The 19,100-nt window shown below is 35.2% G+C and overlaps 2 protein-coding genes across 3 annotated transcripts; one reads left to right on the top strand and one right to left on the bottom strand.

Annotated features, from left to right (window-relative positions):
- Positions 1-2,493: 2,493 nt before the first annotated feature.
- On the top strand, positions 2,494-12,984 carry LOC147411864 (C2 domain-containing protein At1g53590-like). 2 transcript variants are annotated; one of them, XM_086453272.1, is made up of 14 exons: positions 2,494-2,652; positions 2,992-3,129; positions 4,493-4,567; positions 4,765-4,908; positions 5,291-5,386; positions 5,501-5,632; positions 6,617-6,769; positions 6,865-6,906; positions 7,153-7,201; positions 9,761-9,856; positions 9,953-10,136; positions 11,494-11,617; positions 11,695-12,190; positions 12,260-12,984. In XM_086453272.1, the coding sequence occupies exons 2-14, from the start codon at positions 3,004-3,006 to the stop codon at positions 12,760-12,762; spliced, it is 2,220 nt and encodes a 739-aa protein (XP_086309398.1). In that variant the 5' UTR covers positions 2,494-2,652; positions 2,992-3,003; the 3' UTR covers positions 12,763-12,984. The 2 variants fall into 2 exon arrangements, with proteins under 2 accessions (XP_086309398.1, XP_086309396.1); XM_086453270.1 differs by having other exon boundaries at positions 11,695-12,984.
- Positions 12,985-15,274: 2,290 nt separating this feature from the next.
- Positions 15,275-17,709, bottom strand: LOC147411863 (Pentatricopeptide repeat (PPR) superfamily protein). The gene is made up of 2 exons (XM_086453264.1): positions 17,432-17,709; positions 15,275-17,276 (listed from the first exon to the last, which is right to left on the bottom strand). The coding sequence occupies exon 2, from the start codon at positions 17,102-17,104 to the stop codon at positions 15,314-15,316; it is 1,791 nt and encodes a 596-aa protein (XP_086309390.1). The 5' UTR covers positions 17,105-17,276; positions 17,432-17,709; the 3' UTR covers positions 15,275-15,313.
- Positions 17,710-19,100: the final 1,391 nt, after the last annotated feature.

Raw genomic sequence — 19,100 nt, 5'->3', positions numbered from 1 at the left:
TAGTCCCCCAGTTAAATCATGAGAAAAATTCAAGAGGGGAATCGAACCCGTGACATGCACCTAACCCACACTTCACGTGCTCGTCCTTACCGCTTAGACAACCCATGGGATTAGTATTTTATATATATATATATATATATATATATATATATATATATATATATATAGATAATTTAAATTTAAATAAAATTTTAATTCTGATTTTTAATGATTCTGATTTCAAGTATGAGATCCTTGGAAGGAAATCGACCTTACAAATATCTGATTTCTATCAAGTACCTTTCAGATACTCATTAAGATATACAATTTTTTTAATAGAAAAAAGAAAAAAAGATAAGTACTTGATTATGTGGATAATTATTTTTTGAATTGAAAAAAATAAATTAAAAATCTAACTTACAACTCATCAATTAGGAGTTGATACCAACAATGAACTCTTCAAGACATACCAAATTTTTTTAGAAGAAAATATTAGAAAATTATTGGAATTGAAAAAAGAGGGCGTGGATCCTATATTTTTTTCTTAAAGTTGCCTATAGTGATTTTTCCACAAACGATCTAGCGTTAGATTGAAAATAAAAAACACCACAGTCCACTAGTTTTTAGGCCATAGATTATATTTGAAAAAAAACCATTAACAATGGTTTTAAAATGTACAGTGAATGAGTTCTCAAATTTAAATGGTATAAATTTAATGTCTTAGTGACATGGAGATATCTTAACCATCCAAAATAATTACACGAAACTTCAAGGAAATACCACTACTGAGGTCTACTCCTGAAAAAGGAATGCGGAATATGAATAAACATCATGTAAAAATAAATAAAGACTCCACATTCTCTTTATATTTTCATTTTAATTAAAGTACTCATAATTTTACTAAAAACATGTTATAAATTAAATAAATTTAGTGGTTAATTATCTGAAGGAGACTCGTTTTTTGCCGGACCTTAAAAATGGGTACAAGTTTTTCAACCATCTCATCACTACCTTCAAATTAGAAATTGATTTGTAATAATTTGAGAAAAACAAGTATTCCTCGTAGTTAAGAGACTTGTGAATTTAAATCTCAGGCAAGATCTCATTTGTGTTTTCAAAAATATTAGACGAGTCATCTCAAATCTCGAACGATTCATATTGGCTCTCTCTCGGTTTATATCCCCTGAGTCATACTCATCTCATTCAGGTTTTAAAATCATAGAACCACCGATCAATCTGAATTTTGATTAGAGCCATGATTTTCTAATTTGTAAATTTTTACTCGATCTATACGTGGCTGACAAGGCAAAGGCACAAAACCATAGATCATTTCTTCAGGATGCACAAGGAAAACGATCAATGGTTCTGTACCCTTGTCACGTCAATTGAGTGAAAATTTTCGAATCAGAAAATCATCAGCATTCCGATTAATCAATAGGTGGTGGGCCAAGTGTACATCATACGTATCTTAAAACCTTGAATTTTGTTTAATCAATACATGGTGGGCAAAGTATTTAGGGACAATGAGTGGAAGGACCAAAATTATGAAATCATTTACCAAAAAGTCCTCTCTTAAAATATAGACTCTTTCGTACTCATTTTGTTGAATCTTAGTCTAATAAAAACTTTTTGAAGTTAAAATACCAAGATTACCCTCCTATCAACTAGTTTAAAAAAATGTATTTATTTGAGAGCTTACCCTTTTTGGTGAATATTTTAGGTCCTCCTAGGTATTAAAACTCAATTTGACTATACATTAAATCAAGTCAAGTCATAAAATCACAAATTATCCCACATAAAATTATATTAAATTTATTAATATTTCAAAAATAAATTTTAATAAATAAAATATTTATTTTTCACAGAAATATTAATGACTAAATAATTAGGTAAATTTTTTTTTATCAAACTCAGTGTATTTTTTTATTTTACTCAACCAAGTTAACTCAAGAAGTTGGTTCCACCAAGTTTGGCCCAAGTCATCTTCAAATCCAATTGAGTCAACTCAAAAATCAATTTTTATACATTGCAATTGATTTGATTGGATTTCATAGTAAGATGGAATCAACTTGCTCGAGCTAACTAAAAAATGCATAGAATAAGGTAAAAAACTTGACCAAGTTATTAGGTTATATATGATAATTATGAAGCAGAAAAATAAATATTTTATTATTTAAAATATTTAAAAAAAATTCATAAAATTAATTAAATTGATTTGACTCGTGATTTTTTGAGTTGATTCGATGGACATTGAAATCACTTTTCTTCAAATCTTGTTAATTTTGGTATTTTAACTTCAAAAGTCCTTATTAGACTAATATTTGAAAAATTAAGTACTAAAAAGTACATATTTTTTAGAGAGGACTTTTTTACAAATAATTTTAAAATTTTGGTGTTTAGCGGTCATTCTCCAAGTATCGTGTACTAACGTGTTGCGTCCCAAGATCCGCCGAACATGGACTCTTCGGACGCGTATTAGACGTGGCGAAAATGTAGGAGTCACTGTCCTTTCATGTATCGACACGTATACAAAGTCTACGTCACTCTTTTGCCGTTTTTTAACGGCAAGACTAGTACGATATTTACGTGGCTCCTCCTCTCTGGATTTTCTCATCTCTTCAGTTGTTCCCAAGGACTTTGTCGGAACTTTCACCCAATCTTCGCTGAACGAAGGTCAGTCCAACAAAACCCTAATTTCGATTATAGTTCAAGTTCGATCTATATTCACTAAACCTAATCAATTTAACTGTAGCTAAGAGGATTTAAGAACTAAAGCATCGATTTGACGTTGTTAGATTTGACTTTGAAAAATTCTTACTTGTATTAACTAGCAATTGTATTTGAGAATAAAAGATTTAGTTTTTTTTTTATTAATCGAAGCATTTTGTAATTAATAGTGATTTCTGGAAGTCTTGATGTGAAATTATCTGTTCTCATTCGTTGAACCGAATCATCTAGTTCGCTGATTCTGAATCTTTGGTTTGTTGATCTATTATGATTGAATTGTCGAAGATTGCATCAGAGATGGATATTACAGAGGTTTCTATTATACATCATATCGGTATCGTGCTTGCTTTGCTTTGGATCCTTTCTTACTTCAGCATCTGCCACCCCATTGTTTATTTCATATCTTTAATCTATCTCTACCAGGTATGTCCCATTTGTTTAAGATTAGTTCAGTTTCCCTCTTCATGTAAAGAAAAAAAAAACTTAATTTAATGCTATGTGAGGAGGAATTTCCAGTAAAAATTGATGATCTAGAAATGCCTCGCAAATACCATTTTCATTTTCTCAAGTTTATTATATGTAAGGATGAAGATATTGAGGAAGATGTTGCCCATAGAATTAGGATTGGCAATGGGTAAAATAATATCCGTTTACCCTACTCATCCGATCTGAATTACTTGGGTATTAGTACATTTTTTTATCCGATTAAGAATTTGGATGAAATTATCCGTAATTATTTTATTCAAAATTTCTTAGGGCCGGATATGGATATGTCATATCCATTCCTAACATCCGTCTATTCAAGTTTAAAACTACAAATTCACAATAAAGGATATGTATATATATAACCTGAAATTAAGGTCTCTCTATTCTCCGCACAATAAAGTATGTGACTTGGATATCTGCTTAAAATTTGGGTACTAGTTGGATATGGATATCCTTTAAAAAGTTGATAAATGGTCGGATATAGATATCCTTAACAAATCAGGCAAAAAATCAGATATGGATATATGTTTCACCTGAACCACACTAGACCCGTTGCCAGCCCTACATAAAATCAGAGTTGGATGGCTAAAGTGGAGGTCTGATTTAAGAATGACCATGTGATAAATACATACCAATTAATTAAAAGGATATATTTATTAGGTAGTAGTAAGACCAACTATGCTTTATGGATGGGTGATTGGTAAGATTAGTAAAGATAAAATAAAAATCGGGAAAATGTAGGAACAATACCAATAGATGATAAACTAAGACAACCACTTTTGTATTGTCATTATCTTAAGCTTTATCGATAAAACGGTCTCTATCATCTTCAACAAAGCCATATCCTCTTACTAGTCCATCAAGGTCAAATTTTGTTTTTCCCAATTTAATGTGAAAGATCACGATTTAACCAATATACCTTTAAAAAAATTGTGATTTTAATTTATCAGTTCAGGCCTATATAAGAGATTTGAGACTATGTTATCTGAACTGTCAACCTGACATGATTTTAATTTGCATCATCATATCAAAATATTTAGATAAGCTGAAAAAGCACTTACCTAATTGTATTCTTTCTATAGTCTGCATTGAACATGGGATAAACTATTTTAATAAATTATATCCCTTAAAATTTGTAACAAACTGTACAGATGGGGCAATAATTGGGTTTTGGGGGTTAGTGTGTCCGACACTTTATATCAGTGTCTCAGACACGTGTCTGTATCTTTGTTACATTGCTTTTGTTATACGTTGACTGCATTTCCATTGTCTACCTGAGCTCTTGTTTTTCTTTCTAAAGGTTCATGAGGGGTATATCTTGAAATTGCGGAGGAAAATACAATTTGAGGAAAGAAAAACTGCAAATCAAAGAAGGGTAGGTTCCTTTTTCTGCCAGTCAGTATGTGGGTGTGATCTGTTCGTAATGGGTCTTTTCATTGTCATGCCTTACATCACTTGTTGGTATTTTCAATTTAGGTGATATTTGGAAGTTTTCAAGATTATTCCTAGATAAAATGAAGACCTTGTGATGTTGGAAGATATTACGCCTGAATAATTTCCTTTTTTTTCCAGGTACTTACCGATTCAGAAACTGTAAGGTGGCTGAATCATACGGTCGAGAAGCTCTGGCCCATAAGCATGGAAAAGATTGCTTCACAGAAATTCCTCCTCCCCATCACACCTTGGTTCTTGAATAAGTACAAACCATGGATTGCTGTACGATTCCACCCTTTTGAATATTGTGTATCACACGGATCATCCTACAATACTCTTTTGCCATAGCAATTTTTTTACTTCACCAATAGTTTGGTTCTGAATTGCTCTGTTCAGAGTAATTCACTAATAGCACATTTTGTTTAAAACAGCATAACTAGGTTATCTCAACTAGCCTTCTAATAAAACCTTTACTTATTCAAAAATAAAATAAAATGTTGTGATACTTTGTGTGATGATGTTCTTGGCTGCTTGAATGAGTGTTTAAATTTCAGTCAAATGTTTAATTTTTATGCTTGTTTAATTTATTTGTTTTTCAAGAATTTTCTTTTAATAGGTAAAAATAAAATAAAATAGTCTTTTATACTGTATTTGATGTGTGCAGAAGAAAGCTATGTTTGAGAGCCTGTACCTGGGGAGGAACCCACCTATGTTCACGGAAATAAGGGTCCTTAGACAGCCTTCTGATGATGATCACTTGGTATGCATCACAAACCTAGTCATTCAAGTGGACTTATATTGTTCATGTAACCATGATTGCCACAATTTATGTACTTTCTAGCCATGGACACAGCTAATAGTTAGTCTCCTGCAGGTTCTGGAGTTGGGTCTGAATTTTCTCACTGCGGATGATATGAGCGGAATACTTGCTGTGAAGCTAAGGAAAAGACTTGGGTTTGGCATTTGGGCTAAACTACATGTGACAGGCATGCATGTAGAAGGGAAGGTATGGGTATAATATGGCTTTCTTTTGTCAGAGTAGTTTAGTTCAAGGTTCAATCCTTTTTATTAACAATGAATACTATAAGACTTGAAAGCTTTCAAGTAAAAGAAAAAACGAAAAAATCAAAAGGTTTGATTTGATGTACCATCATTCAGTTGGCATTGGTTCCATGTTGACCCATGACGAAAATCCGAGGCATATTTTAGTGAGAACTTAATGATGCCTGTGACGTTGATCAACCTACCACATGGAGTTCTATGCCATTGCATAAGCTCTCAAACATTGGTGTCATTATGTAGCATACCTGGTGTTTATTACGAGGCATGTGGTATGGTGGTACCTCAACTCCCAAAAGAAGTGAGTGCTTAATATCCGTGGTCCTTAAACATTGTTGACATTATGTAGTATACTTGGTGATTAAGCACCGATGTGCCTCTTTCCCTTGGCGAAGCAGACATTGGGTTTATGCTTAGAAACCAGTTGGGGAACCCAATATGAGCAGTAACAGCTGGATAAACGGCTAAAAACATCTTGCATTATGAGCTGTGGGCCATTTTTTAAAGTTATGATTTATGTGACAAACTCCTGTGTTACAGAAAAATGTTTCAATTATGAGGCCAAGTCTGTCGGAAAGCCCACTTGTATTTTTGGAACCTTGGTTGCTTAAGAAATCATTTTGATAACATTTGTTTTTACTTCAATCTTAGTGAAACAAATTGAGCTGCAGATACTATAGCGGCGGGTTTTTATAACTACTTAAAGTGAGCACCATGCTCACAATATCCTTTTGCTTTTTCCAGGGTAACACGTGTAGAAATTTTTGTATGAATAGGTCATTTTATTTCACAAGTAGTTATGTTCTGGGCAATAAATCTTGTTCCTGCTGTTAAACAGAGAAATCGGTTTACTTGTAAAGGAATATGGGAGGAAACTTGAGTTACAGCTTTCTATTTGTTAAGTTCAGGGTCGTATACATCTCACTTGTAGGTCTTGGTCGGTGTGAAGTTTCTTCGTGAATGGCCTTTCCTTGAGCGTTTGCGTATTTGCTTTGTTGAACCACCCTATTTTCAGATGACAGTGAAGCCTATCATCAACCATGGGCTTGATGTTACAGAACTTCCTGGAATTGCAGGGTGGATGGTAAGCCTTATGTCAATTGTTCCTATTGAACTTCTAGGCAGTCGTGCATTTTTTTTTCCTTAGTTATTTATTCTTTTCTTTTTTCCTTTGAGCAGGATAGTATTCTGGCTGCTGCATTTGAACAAACACTTGTTCAGGTTAGTTCTGGTGGATTTGTCTCATACACCTTGAATTTCTTTAGATCCAATTAATGCACATTTTCATGTTAAATCCATGTTCGATAAGTAGAAATTACAACCAAAATCATATTCCAAGTGACACATTTTAGTTTTTGCCTCTTCTATTGTGGAAAAGTTATGACTTCATTCTTTAGAAGTTACTGGTTTTAAAAGATGTGCATTCACTAGGAACTTGCTTCTCACGTAAAATTCACTACCTTGCAGCCCAATATGCTGGTTGTTGACGTGGAAAAATTTGCTTCATCACCAACAGGTAAAATAATGATGAAAAAACTTTCAATTAGGTTTGCAGCTAACTGCTTTTTAATGGCGTTTTGCTTGGATCTCTGTGTCAAACTGTATCCATGGATGAATCAGTTCCTAATTGTGTAATTAGTTGGATGGAAGCATGTTTTATATTGTCTGACAATCATCCCAATAGAGTCTGGTAACACTAACTCAAAGGCCTGTGAGCTGTAAAATCTTCCCAAATTTTGGAGGGATTCATGAATAGTACTTAAATGGGGATTTAGAACTAAAGTTTGTTGATGACTTCTATCATGGAATTGGTAATCTCTCTGATCACCAATGTAGAATTAGGATTGACATGCATATTAGTCGTCACAAGTCTGGGTTATGTGTTTTTTTTACTTCTAAATGTTCTAAAGCTCATCTCTATTTGTTTTTAATCATTGGATACCCGTGGGTGAAAATTCAACATAAGTTTCTCATGAATCACTAACTGATTTTTGTCAGAGTCAAGATTTTATAAAAGCAAATTGAATACGACAAATTAACAGCTGTCCATTAGCTTAACTATTGTTTCAACAATTAAAGTCAATCGCTAGCTATGAATCACACCAAGTAAAATGCACATTTGGCCTTGTTCTACCATAAGAAAGATTCCTTCAAGTTCATTACAAGCAAGGTGACCATCCGTTCCCATTATCGTTCGACTCAGAGGTTCAGACAGATATCAATCAGACTTCCAAAAAAATTTAGAAGACGGAAACCAGGCCTGCTATGCTTTTTGAAACACAATGCTTTCAGGTCATTTTCTGTTATTCTTCAGAGTAGAAAAAAGGTCAAGGAGGTATGTCATCAGTTTGAAAATATGGGGTATCTCAAATATGCACCAAAACATGGATGGTTATCACTAAATCACTCATAATTCAATGGATTTCAAAGAAAATCCAAGCATAAGAAGTCCATCTCTCAACAAAGGTCTTCTCCAAAGAACTAAATTTAGAAATCATCAGAACTAATCTCTAGAATTTTTTCTCTCTCTTATTTCTCCCACAACTAAAGTAGTTTCCTTTCTAAAAAAAAAAACATCTCTCAACAAAGGTCTTCTTCAAAGAACTAAATCTAGAAATTCATCAGAACTATTCTTTAGAATTTTTTCCCTCTGTTATTTCTCCATCAAATAAAGCAGTTTCCCTCCTACAAAAGAGAACAGAAGAAACTATCCAAACAAAGAAAAAAAGTAAACTAACCAGATCATCATCCTCATCATTGTCAGAAAAACCTTATCCCAAGAAAGGAAACTAATTGGATCAAGAAAAAAAAAACTACTAAAAAAAATTTTGGACTAAAATGAATTACTAAATAAAGAATGGTCCATGATCATTCTCCGTGATATCCACCATGTTTGGTATAGGTCCCATAGGGTGCAAAATGCCCTCCTCAAGTATGTTTTGAGGGTAGACATCTTTGCTTGAGAAAGTGTTGGTAGGAACTGCATCATCTTTATGGTATTGGTGGAGGTTAAGGGTTTTGAACTCTCAACACTTAGCTTCAAAGAAGGACACAAATGAGATTTGGGGGACATCATTGAAGCCTTATCCCAAAGATTTGGGGTAGTTGAACAAATCATGTTCCTCCAGTCCATTCTATCCAGAGCCACGCACTCTGTTATTGAAAGTCCGTTCATTCTTCCTTCACTACCTCAATCCACATTCCGTTCATTCTTCCTTCACTACCTCAATCCACATTCTTTTGGGTCTTACTCTCAGCATTGTTTTAGAACCCACAACTTGCATATTCCTTCTAACTAGGGCGGCTATGATCGACCTTCGTTGAACGCGCCCAAAGGAAAAAACTATCTCAATCGACTTTCTCTTAGTTTACACCTACTGGAGCCACTCCGGCATTTTTTCTCTAATTTGTTCATCCTTAATTTTATCTTTCTTAGTTTTTTCACTCATCCATCTCAGCATCCACATCTTGGCTGCACAATCTGTACTATAAGGTTTTGAATTTCTAAGAACCCCTGAATAAGGTGTTCTAAAGTACGTTGGATATTGTTACTACTTGAGAGTTGAGAGGCTGAATTTCCAATGTTTTGCAACTTTGAGAGAATAGGAGTACCTGCGTGAATTTAGGAGAATCCAATGGCCAATCGCTTTGTGCTTGCCTCCTCTTTGTGAAGATGAAGGCATTGATGGATGCCTTAGAATTAATTATAGGTTAGACTTAATCTGAGCATTTACATCAGTAATGTAGGAAATTCTGGAAGTTCTACTTGAGGATCCATTACAATTGTGGAATTTCAGCCTCTTGTCCACTAGATGCCTTTGTCTGATGCTCACAATGCACTATGTTGTTGGCATAAAGTTTTCCTCAGCAAGATGGCCTTTTTTCATAATTGATCAGCTGCAAGACAACAAGTAGGCCCTGCTGCAGTTTTGCTTAGCTTCATTTCTCAATATATATACACAGCTAACTGCATGTGTTCTTTAAAGTTATCCAATTCTTTTCTCCGTTCCTTTGTAGTGGTTACTGAGGATTGAAATAATAATGCATGTGATGCTTTAATATTTTTTTCTTCCAGGAGATTGGTTTTCTGTGGACGAAAAAGAGCCAATTGCTTATGCAAAAGTGGAAATTATGGAAGGAGCTAATATGAAACCGTCAGATCTGATAAATGGTTAGTTTCTATATGTAACTGTACAGTTTGCCAAATTTCCCATGAGATTGCTGCCATTCGAAATTTATTGTGGTTTTGAATGATACTATCATCTAGGGTTGGCGGATCCGTATGTAACAGGACAACTTGGCCCTCACAGATTTCGGACCCAGACTCAGAAGAAGACGTTGGCTCCAAAGTGGCAGGAGGAATTCAAGATCCCTATCTATACATGGGAGACACCAAATGTGCTCGATCTTGAAGTTCACGATAAGGACCGCTTTGTTGATGATACTCTTGGGTTTGTTTCGAACTCCACTCTAAAAATATATAGGTTGTAAATATTATTTTTTTTAAACTGGTAGGTGGCAAGTCCAAATGCACATGTATTACAAAAGTTAGGATTTGTGCATTATTTTTTTTTTCTTTCTAAATACTTTAAAAAATTTAAGTAGATAATCTAATTTTATATCGTATTTTATCATTTATTATATTAGCAGGACCTTTTTGCAATTACAAATATTAACTAAGGTGATTTTGAAGATAGTATAATAAAATATTATTTTTAAAATAATTTTAGAAAATTAACAAGCTTGGTTATAGGGTTGGGCTTGTAATTTAATATTGAAGGGTGTTTTTAAAAATATTAACTAAATCAATTTTGAAAATAATATAATAAAATGATATTTTTGTAATTTCAGAAAACTAACTAGTGTGGTTGTAGGGATTGTAACTTTATTAAGGTTAAATGTAAATGTGGGTGCATTTTTGGTATACCATTTGGTGTCAACGAACACCTATTGGGCCTTCTCTCATTGTAATTGCAAAGATAGGTAAAATGTACTCAATTAAGGAGGTTGAGATGGTTATCCGAAGGTACAAGGGAAGAGTCCAAAAAATCATCGCCCCTACTTGAAAGATTTACAACAGCCCATTCTCTCCTCAACAATCTTCAGGAGAAAACTCCCTTGAATTGAACTCCTTAAAGAAACATGCACCAAAAAGAAAAAGAAAAAAGAAACCTATGATAGAAATGAGTATCTCCTGTAATGAATAGTTCTTGCCCTCAAAGAAACAACGATTCATTCCCTTCCAAATCCCTTAACAAAATGAGAAATGAGTTGAACTCCAAAAAAAATCCTTTTCAAAGCAAAGAAAGCAAATTCCAGCTAAAGGTTGCAATTCTATCTATGTTTAAACATTTGATGGTCAATTATTAGGTATGATATTTCTGAAGTTTGAGCTTGTGCTTGAAGCGGTGGGGCTTTCCCTCTTTTATATGCTCCAAAATTAACTTTTGTAGATTCAATTTTGACTTGGTTTATACGGTAGTTGATCTTTTGGGTTCTACCATCTGCTGTGCATGTATTATTAAAAGAATAATGCTGAAGTGACCTCGGGCTGGAACCTCATATCGTACTTCTTGACTTTAAAGTGTATGGGAACCATAGATGCTTTTCATCAAGATACAAGTGAAAAAGCATCTATGGTTCCTATTCACTTTCACATCAAGAAGTGTGATATGAGGTTCCAGCTTGAGGTCACTCCAGCACGACTCTTATTAAAATATTCATGTGCATGTGAATGCTTAAATTAGCTAAATATATCAAGAATTTTTTTTTTGATCGGTAATATATCAAGATTATTACTATTGGCAGGAATTGTTCTATAAACATCAGTAATCTAAGGGGTGAACAGAGGCATGTTATGTGGTTGCCTCTTCAAAACATAAAAATGGGAAGGCTGCATCTAGCAGTAACTGTTATTAATTTTGGTGGAAAGGTACATCATTTCTATGATTTTTAATTGAAAATATCCAATTAAGAATCTGATCTTAATGGAAGATAGAATTTGAACAGGAGGGAGAACATATCCATGGCAAAGAACCATTGAGCAAAAAAGAAACTATTGATAGTGAAACAGCTAAGAAAGGCTCCGGTCCAACTGTATCTTCAGAAATCGCTCCAAAAATTTATGCCGACATTGCAAGTGAAACTGCTGAGGGAAGCGCTCCAAAAACAGCAGATGATATTGAACCAATCAACATAGAAGGGCAACAAAAGACTGGGATTTGGATCCATCGCCCAGGAAGTGATGTTCCTCAAATATGGGAGCCTAGGAAACGCATGAGTAAACGTGCTGATATCCAAATCCATAGAGAGGATAACGATTCCATGGGCAGCCCTCGTTCAACAGAATTTGCGTTCAATCAGAATGATAGCAGCAGCAGCAGTGATGAAAATATGGGGGGACGCAGAATAAATGCACTCAAATCATTTCGGAGGAACCTACGGAAGATTGGCTCAGTTTTTAGCAGAAGTCCTAAAGAAGAGGATCACAGCATCACTGGAGAGGGTAGTCCCACACCACATGTCAACTTCCAGATTGACGATGATAAGCGAATGACTGAGAATTTTGTAACAGGTGAATACATTTCTGTGGCTGTCAAAGGGTCGAAAGCAGAAAGCCCCGAGATGAACGAGGCAGTGAGCCCAAGTAAAGGCAACATGGCGAAGAGATTTTTAAAGCAGGCTGGAAGATCAGCTCACGGCCTAAAGCATGTATTTCCCAGGAAAGGGAAAAGTTCAAACAGATCTAAGGAGGATTCAGGTTCAGAATCCACCGAAGGAGAGAGCTTTGAGGAATCTGATTCCTCTGACGAGAAATCTCCATCCTGGACAATGGAATATACTCCCACAGTTGAAGGGATCCCAACTGATTCTGCTCCTGTTTTTGCCCATGATGGTCCAGAATCTCCTAATCCCAAGGAACAAAATATTGAGGAACATACAGTTATGGAGGTATCTTGTCAAAGTGAGGAAAGGGACATGGCGAGTTTCTCAAAAACAGAAGAATGCCCTAATACCAAGATCGCTGAGGAAATTTTGGAAACAGAGAAGTTGAAAATTCATTTAGAGAGTACTTAGTCTGCTCTCAAGATGTGGACTTTTCATGCACTATGACTAAATCAGAGAAACTCGTTGGAGTGCAAAAATCAAGTTTACTTCATTTATTTGCCTTCTGTTGTTTGATTTCCATTTCAAACAGAAATTCAGATGGTTTGTGTTATATGTATGTATTTGATTGTTTCTGGCTGATTTTAACATGTATCATGGTTGTTTTTGCTAATCTACACTCTTTTTGGAACATTAGTTATGATTTTAACTAAAATAATGGAACAGTAGTGTTGTTCAACTCGATAGATGAAAGGATGGTTGTTTCTGGAACATTGTTAATCTACACTCTTATCTGCTGCTTCTGTTTTCATTGATTTTACCGACTTGAGCATTGGAGAGTCTGTGGCACAGGTGTTTGAGGCTACTTGTCAGCTGTTCAAGGTTACTAGTCAGAACAGCTTGAGGACAGATCACCCAATTTTAGCATCTACAGTTTCTATGGTTAATTCTTCTTAGTCAAAAAATCAAATATTGGTAGTTACGCAAATGCTTGCTTCTTGGACTTTTTCGATAAGCAAAAAAGATTATATGTTTTAGAAATAAATACGAGACACCAAATAATGATGACACACCCAATTTAATATCTCAACTCTTCTTCGATATGAGAATAAAAGAGATGGTTCTTGACAGAATTGATTGGAGAAACAGGATTTGTTTAGCTGACTTCAAATCTTTGGGGTAAGAATTTGATGAGTTTTCTTCAAACAAATCTTAGAATAGTAAGAAACCCTAGACGAAAATTTCAGTCAGAGTGATTGGATTTGAAATTGTCTTGTAGTCTTTGATATCATTGAGGAGACTGATTATTTCTTTCTTTATTTTTTATCTAATTTAATTTATGGCAGATGATCGTAAGGCCAATTTGGTATCAAATCAACAAATTAGTGGCCTGTGAATATGTATGTGGTTCGATGAGTAATTATTGCTTAGGCTCCAAATTGTATTTAAATTACCCAAATGTCGAAATTATCCATTTTATTCATATATAAGTTTACATGTGAAAATGGTACATTCATAGTTTTTGAAGATTTAATCTTACAAAATGAAGTATGATATTTGCTCTCCACAAAAATATGTTATTCTATACATGAATCAACAGTAATTTCGCCATTTGATACGCTCAAATGGCGAATTACGTACCACATCTTATAAATTGACATCTTTCAGGTGGTTAGTTTATTGATAATTGCTTTTGTTCAATTTTATCAAAATTTTAGAACTCATCTTTAATAGTATAAAGTTTGTACGAAAATTGATCACATTCACTGGTCAATGGTAACCAAATTTTAATATATTAATTGGATTGACAAAAAATTTGGTCACAATTTGACCAATGATCAAGTCAAAAGAGAACTATTTTTCAATTTGTTAGAAATAGAAATTTATTAAGAAAATTGGTTTTTTTTTTAAATTTATATAAACATCTCTAATCTGATATCATTGGCATTTAAAAAAATTCCAGAACCCAAAAATTAAATGCAGTCCTAATCACGGTGAACTAAATCGAATCAAGTGTGCTCCCATGTTGCTTAACCAACCAGTCCAAAGTGAACCACTCAAATTGATTTTATCAAATCCCAACCATTGTAGGAAAAAGGCATGGCCCCACACAAATCTGAAAATCAGTAACCACAAAATCATTTGTGACTGACAATGCATAATTAGTTTCATAAATTAACCTCCGTCAACTCGAATCCAATTGCCAATATCCATAGAAGGAGTTGAATATGAACCAGTATAACCTTAACACACCATCCAAAGGCATGAGCTAGAACAAATTCATCAGAAAATGTCTCCTAAAAAGTGTGTGTGTGGGTGGGGTGGGGGACTATAATATGTGGTCATGTAAGTGTGATAAACAGCTTTCGAAGGCAATTAAATACATGGATTGTGACATCATAAATGAGTAAATACAATGCAACTTTCTTTCTATTGAGAAATGTATTCTAAAAGATCTTAATTGAGTTGTAGCCCACATATCAATACAATTTTGGTATCTAACATAAATTGAATTAATTGATCAATACAAGGACCCCTTCTCACTCGACTGGTATCCATCCTTTTCTTCTTTTAATGTAATTGACCTTTGGGTTTCATTTTGTAATTGGTCTGTTCTTTCTTGAGTGAAAGATTAGAGTGAGTGATTCCTCTAATGGATGAGTGAATCCATAACCGGTCGAGTTATCCCTGGTATGTTCTTTTGTTAGGTGAGTGAGTCCCTAACCTTGACTGAGTGATTCTCCAATGATCTTCGGCTCTCGTTAGGCTATCCATCCCGTTCTTCTCTCATCTGAAAGATAACAGCATTTGGGTTTCAACACCTTTATGTATGTAGATCATTTGTTAATCAATCAAAAGGCGTATTATGAACCAAACAAAATACAAGTTGGAGGTCTAGATCAGTATACCAGTTAATCCCGTCGATCATGTGTAGTACACAGGAGATTCCTCCAGACTCGAGAAGTATGCCTCTCTTTACCCAATCATTTTCACCTTCATAACACATCTATGCATGCTTTCCTCAGTTGCTCTTCTTTTCAGTCTCGTCATCTCTTAGAATAACATTCTCAAGGAACCCAACCGCATGGACCTTATAGTCTTCAGGGAGTAACTTGAACAATACAGTGTGTGTGCATGAATCAGGCTGAATATCTCTCTCTAACATTTGACCATACAACCTTAAAGCCTCGTGCCAATTACCAAAATTACAGTTCTCATTTATTAGTAAAGTATACGTATATTTATTAGGCAACAAACCCTTTTCTTCCATCTCATTAAAAAATCTGTAAGCTTGCTCTATACTCCCCATTTTGCACAAACCATTTATCAAAGCATTGTACGTAATCACATTCGGCAAGACCCCCTTCTCTTGCATCTCGGAGAAGAACATAAATGCAAGTTCGAGTACCCCTTTACCTGCATGGGCATGAATCAAGACTGTGTAGGTAACAACCGAAGCAGATAAACCTCTACTAAGCATTTCATAGAAAACTTCCCTAGCTTCCTTGAGCCACCCATTCTCACAATGGGCATGGATGATGGAAGTATATGTCACATGATCTGGAACAAGCCCGTCCTTAACCATCTTCTGCAACATCCCATAAGCTTCATCCAAACTTCCCAATTTGCAAAGCCCATCAACCAAAACATTGTATGTGATCAAATTAGGTGGGAAACCTTTAGCTAGCATTTCTTCTTGTAGCCTAAATGCCTTCGATGTGTCACCAAGCTTCATTTCACCTACGATCCAAGTTGTGTATGCGTAACAATCTGGCTGCAACCCTTCACGCAACATTTCGTAGAAGTACTCCTTAGCCAGCATTAGATTGCCCGTCTTGCAAAACCCATTTACAAGAATAGTATAGGTGAATAAGTCAGGAACAACCCCTCGGTGGATCATCCCCTCTTTAACCCTCCGAGCTTCCTCCAAGTCTCCAACTCTACAAAGACCATCTATTAGCGTATTATACGTAACAGCAGTAGGAAAAAGACATATACTCGTCAACTCCTCGAACAAGAGGAATGCCTCCTTTAAGTTTCCTACCCTACAATACCCATAGATTAAAGTGTTATATGAAACTATATCTGGAACCAAATTCTTCTCCAACATGTTGGAAAACTGTTCTTTGGCCTCAATCATTCTTCCCCATTTGCAAAACCCATCCATTAATGTGTTATACGTCGATACCGTAGGAAAAGCACCTCTCCCTACCATCTCATCCACAATGCCTAAAGCCTCAACAAGCTCTCCCTTCTTACAATACCCACAAATCAAAGGGTTGTAAGTGTATGCCGAAACCTCTAGCTCCGAATTTAACATCTCCTTGATCAACTCCTTAGCCTGGTTTAACTCTCCTTTCTTTGATAACCCATTGATCAAAACGTTATACGTAACATCATTGGGGGCACAACCCCTTTCCTGCATCTCCGACAAGAGGTGTAGCGCTTCTTGCACCTCTCCTTCCTTGCAGAAAGAGTCGAGCAATGTATTATAAGTAACAATTGTGGGTTGGATCCCGGATTCAATCATCGAATTATAGAGCTCTCTTGCTCTCGTCACAAGATCCTTATCTCGAAGAATCCTGAGGATTCTGTTACAGTTCTTCACATCTGGGGACAACCCATTTCTAATCATCTTATCGAACGTCGACAAACATAGATCGGTCTTCGACCCTTTGGTATAAATCCACAACAAGAGATCGAGAAGCTTAATTGAAGCCTCGGAACTCACGTGCCCATCAATCAGAATGTTGACTATATCGTGAAAATTACAATCCACAACCTTCTCCATCACGGAATAAGCCGAATGCATAAGATCATTCTCGGAGAGAATTTTCAAGATAGCGTAGAAGGTGAATTCGGAACGCTGGAAACCGGGTTGAATCTCAGCCCACTTAAAGAACCGAAGAGCAACTCTGGGTCTTTCCCGAATCGAATTGAGGACACAGAGAAACAACTCTTGATCAAGAATCACAGCTTGGAATCTATCAGATACCCAGAAATTATGAGTAAACGCCCATGGGTTTTGTTCGATGGTTTTGTAGATTAAGGTTTTAAATCCAGTTTCAGACAAATATTTGGTTTTTGAGGTTTCTAGGTTATAGTGAAAAGAAGTGGAGAAGTGGAAGAGAAAACTTACCTTGAGAAGAAAGTGTGAGGGTTTCGTTGTGGCTAGGGTTTTAGAAGTTCTGAGGCAGAGTATCATTATAGGTAGAACAAGAACACAAGAGAATCTTCTGGAACTCCTGTGAAGTAGAAACAAAATCAGAAATGATAATGTGACACTGAACATAAAACCCTAAATCTGGTATGAGAAATTAAAGCAGGTTCTTCAAATTTCAGAAAAATCAAAATGGTTTTTTTCGAACTCACAAAACCCTCTAAAAATTCAATATATATATATATAGAGAGAGAGAGAGAGAGAGAGAGAGAGAGAGAAGGTTTAGAGAAAAATTTGGTTGGGGAATAGAAGAGAAACCACCCTGGTGTTGTCAAACCAATTACACTTCTCTTGACCTTGGTCTTTTCTTGTAGACTAATTAAAATGACCTAAACACCCTTTTCTTCAGTTTGTAACAAAAAATCAATCATTTTCAAACTCATAAACCTCTATATAAGTATATTTTTAATCTATTGAACCTCATCTTCAATCCACTATCCACTCTTCTTGATTTGTTTGTTTAGAAAACTTTTGATTCTTCTATCCAAAATTACATTGCTTTCCTCTTCAAAAATTATACTTGTTCCTAGGGTTTAAAGATTGAAGTAAATATATTCTTAAGCTCGAAGAAGATAGTTAATTTAAAGTATGAAGATGATAGAGCGTTATGGTTGAAGAGTATGATATAAAATTTGACTAAGTTGATTCGAGAGGTTGAAGATGTCTGATTTCATTTTTTAAGATGAAAAATCATGGAGTCAATAGAAATACCATTGTAGCTTGGCCTTATTGGTCTAAGGGTTTAGGGGACCCAAAGTTGGTTTAGGCTTAGTTTTTTTGTTTTTTTTTTGTTGAGTAAGAGATTATAATGCATGATTCCTCTAACAGGTGAGTGGGTTCCTAATGGGTCAAGTTATTATATTGCCAAAGTATTGGATCGATACGATGTGAAGGAGTCTAAGCCAATACTATCCCCTTGAAGCGTGTGATCGATTTTTCAAAAGGCGTGACTCACAGATCTACCAGTGAGATTGAGCAGATGAAGATACATCTTTATGCTTCACTAGTCGACGGTCTTACGTATGTCGTACTTTGAACTCGAATGGACATTTGTCATGCAACAGAGTGGTGAGTCAATTGCGAAGTTTTCTAAAAGTCATACATGAGACTATGGTCAAGATATAACGAAGTACCTGAAAAGGATTTGCGAATTATGTGTTATGTATAATCAGAGTGAGGGTCTCTTGGCTTTGTAATTAGATTCTCTATTATAACTTATCTCGTTGTACGTAGACCACATACATAAATCTCCTCAAGAAGAGTATGTCAAGTGTTCGAAACACCACGAATTTCTTAGGGCCACCCTCCAGGGTCCGGTTGACCCTTGACTCAATTTTTTTGCAAGTAGGACTTTTCGAGGCGGTGATGCATGTGACCGTGGGATTAGTCTCAGAAAGGTGGGGATACCCATGATATTATTAAAAAAAAAAAGAGAGATCACATACACAAATAATCAACTTGATCAAAGGTATATTACCCAAAAGATGTAAGTATTTTTTATTTTATTTTTTCACGATAAAAAATTAGTTGAATCGGAAGGTTAAAAACCATCGATAAGGCTGTTTTTAATGTGTATGTAAATCATATT

This window comes from Akebia trifoliata, chromosome 1 (genome assembly GCF_017979445.1).
Source record: "Akebia trifoliata isolate Shusen 1 chromosome 1, ASM1797944v1, whole genome shotgun sequence".
Lineage (NCBI taxonomy): Eukaryota > Viridiplantae > Streptophyta > Magnoliopsida > Ranunculales > Lardizabalaceae > Akebia > Akebia trifoliata.
The sequence above is the reverse complement of the archived record's forward strand: the minus strand, read 5'-3'. Positions and strand labels throughout refer to the sequence as shown.